Genomic DNA, 3,046 nt, shown 5'->3' with positions numbered 1-3,046 from the left:
CCAGGGTTTTGACTCTGGGAGGAGGGCTGCCTTACTTGGAGCACCTTAATCTCTCTGGCTGTCTTACCGTGACCGGTGCAGGCCTGCAGGATCTGGTTTCAGCATGTCCTTCTCTAAACGATGAATATTTCTACTACTGTGACAACATTAACGGTAACGCCTTTTAACAACGAGGTCATTTTGAAGAAAGTGATTTTAAACGTTTTGACAGTTCTGATCATTCTTAGGCTTTCTATTTAGTTTTCTAGATTTATAATTACCAAACTTTTATTTTCAGATTTAGTCCTTTATATTTGATAAAATTTAAAATCAAATATGTTTTCAATAATTAGCTTCTCTGACGGTATACTTTTTTTTTTTTTGCAGATATTTGAGATATGTAATAGTTTAGTCATTCCAAAATGGCAAGTTGTTGTCGAAATACTAAAATTCTTATAAAGTTTTGGGAAATTCCTTTACAATGCTATAGTACTAATGAACAATTTAGAGGTATGATTTCTTAGGGACGATAGACTCTAAGTCTTGTAGAACTTGATAAAATATAGTGGAAAAAGGAAGACTTCGGTAATGTGAGTTCCTCAGGGATCCTTGGTTCCAGATGAATCATGGAAGACTGAGGACAGTGGTCCAGGGCGGCATTGGGGAAGAGGCCGAGGTGCCTTAGGCCTGACTCAGAGTCCTGGAGTATCTTGAAGATTGATTCCTGAACCTACTTTTAACAATCATCAGATAAACATTACTTGAGTTATTTTGTTTTGTTCTGATTTTTAAGCCTACCCCTACCGTACCCCACAACGAGCCTCTTCGGTAAGCCTTTGCAGAGTACGTTCAGTGCCCTGTTGAGCATTTGATAGTCACTGGTGGGGACTGAAATTCTCAGAAGCATAAAAAGCTGCTCCTCAATTGTTAGTAAACAGCAAGTCAACCTGTGTTTATAACTGGAAAAAAAATGTAGATGGTTCAGATTCTACTATGCACCTGTCTTTTAATGCCATGTATTGCTGTCTTTGAGAGTCCAGTTCTTCTTAAGATGATGAGTTTCTCTCCGGCAGAACAATGGACAGGAAGGAGCCAGGAAGACTAGAGGAATGTTCTCTTAATGACATACCAGTAGCAAAGAAGTTAGCAAATCTGCTGTTTCTCAGAGAATAGATTTTCGTTAAAGTATGTATGAGGAGACGAGATAGCAGCTCTCTTACTTCTGGAATCACATCGGTGATGCAGGAGATGAACTCTCATGTTTTGAAGTAGCGACGCTAAGTCGGAGCATTTCTTTCCCTGTTGCCCTTAGTGTATAATCAAGGAAGGGCGAAGTGAATGCCTAAAATCTTAGTTGCAACCTAAGTGTACGAAAGTATGATCACTATGGTGAAGCCCTTGCTGCTTGTGTGGATTCAGTGAGTTTGAGAAGGGAGATTTTTTTTTTTTAAATGTGCAGTCATGTCATTCATTGTAGGTGCAGTGTTGTACTTCTTAAGGCTTATGGGCCGTATTATGAAAAGTAGTCAGTAAGCAATTATTTTTATAAGAGTAGCATTTTATTTGTTTGTTGCCCTTGAATTGCCCACATTGATTTTCGTATAGGTTATGCTCATGGGAATAAATTTCACAGCCTAATTTGTTACATTTATTTTTGGGTATAGAGATGTCATGAGGTGGGGGAGATTGGTTTCAATTCGTTTTTATAATCTGCGTACTTGTTCTGTGTAATTTTAAAAACTTTTTGAAATAATTTAGATGATGGGATAAAGTTAAATACTTGAAATCTTTTGCATTTTGTTAGGATGTTAGCATTCTTTTCATCTCAACTGGTTTTGAATATATAAATTTTAAAGTGTTCCAAAGGAGCTGACTCATTCCTTTTGTTGAATGTAAGAATTTTTTTTTGATGAGTGAGTGGTAATTTTCAATAAATGAATTTTAATGAAGATATCTGACTTTGAAAGATTTGTAACTAAATTGACAGTGATTGTATAACCCAATATTAAGTCTCCTTTTACAGCTTCTTAAAGCATGATTTGGGAAATGGAAATCCTTTAAAGTTTACAAGGTGACCTGTCATATCACCTGTGTTTCAGAGTTCCAGCCAGTGCTCTTAAAGCAGTGCTCTGGGATAATCTGTTCCTTAGAAGGACATGTGGACAGCCTAGGAAGTGTTAGGATAGAGTTGCCCTGCATTCAGCTTTGCAAGATGACGTGATCCAGTATCTTTTACTACAGCTCAACCTGTACAGTAAATATTTAGTGATTGCTCAGGGGGCCCCTTTTTATTATTTTTATTCTTTTTGAAAGTAGTTAATATACACTATACATGGTCTTAGAATAATAGAGCATATTTAAGTGACATATTTAAATATTTGAGAATAACATTTAACTAAAAATGTATTTTATCAAAAGAAAGTTTATATAGCTAACTACCAGGTTACTAACTAAAAGAAGTAAATACTGATAAACCATTCATTATCTAAATAATAAGTGATAATAACTAAAGCAGAATGATCTGTTTCCTAAGCATTAGCACAGATTTTGGAGAAGGTAATTTAGTAATCAGATATTTAAACAGTATTTACTGTCAGGAAGACACTGTACTAAACATTGATATAAAATGCCATTTTTGACTCTTTTGAATGATCCTTTATGATATTTAAATTTGTCATTTGATCGAAAAAGTTAAAATTGAAATACAAAAAAATTTTAAATTGTCATTTAAGAAGTATTAAATGGAATTGCATAGTGTTAGAGCTCTGAAATGCATTTGAACAATGATAGGAGATAAACTTTTTGTATTGATTTGCATTTCAATATATGTATAATTTATGAATTAAGATAGATTAGCTCATAGTTCTGGAGGTGACACAATCTCAGATGATTTGCTCTCTTATGTTTCTAACTTAAGTTAAAGAGGAATTACAGGTAAGTGAAGGTAAGTGCAGAAGTATAGTCTAAATGATATACTTAAAATTCAGGAGAAACAAGTCACTCTAATAAAAATTTGGGAAAATAACCACAGCTACCGTTGTAGTTTTTTTAAATCTAACATTTAAAA

The 3,046-nt window shown here is 34.3% G+C and overlaps 1 protein-coding gene across 1 annotated transcript in view; it reads left to right on the top strand.

Moving 5' to 3' along the window:
- FBXL5 (F-box and leucine rich repeat protein 5) overlaps positions 1-3,046 on the top strand; it is a 26,019-nt gene that overhangs the window by 16,977 nt on the left and 5,996 nt on the right. The window contains exon 9 of the mRNA XM_011364875.2: positions 5-153. Coding sequence (XP_011363177.1) covers positions 5-153 — 149 coding nt within the window. The remainder of the gene's footprint in view (positions 1-4; positions 154-3,046) is intronic.

The sequence above is a fragment of the Pteropus vampyrus genome, unplaced genomic scaffold (genome assembly GCF_000151845.1).
Source record: "Pteropus vampyrus isolate Shadow unplaced genomic scaffold, Pvam_2.0 Scaffold5, whole genome shotgun sequence".
Taxonomy (NCBI): Eukaryota; Metazoa; Chordata; class Mammalia; order Chiroptera; family Pteropodidae; genus Pteropus; species Pteropus vampyrus.
Note: the sequence above shows the minus strand (reverse complement) of the source record. Positions and strands in the feature narration are given on the sequence as shown.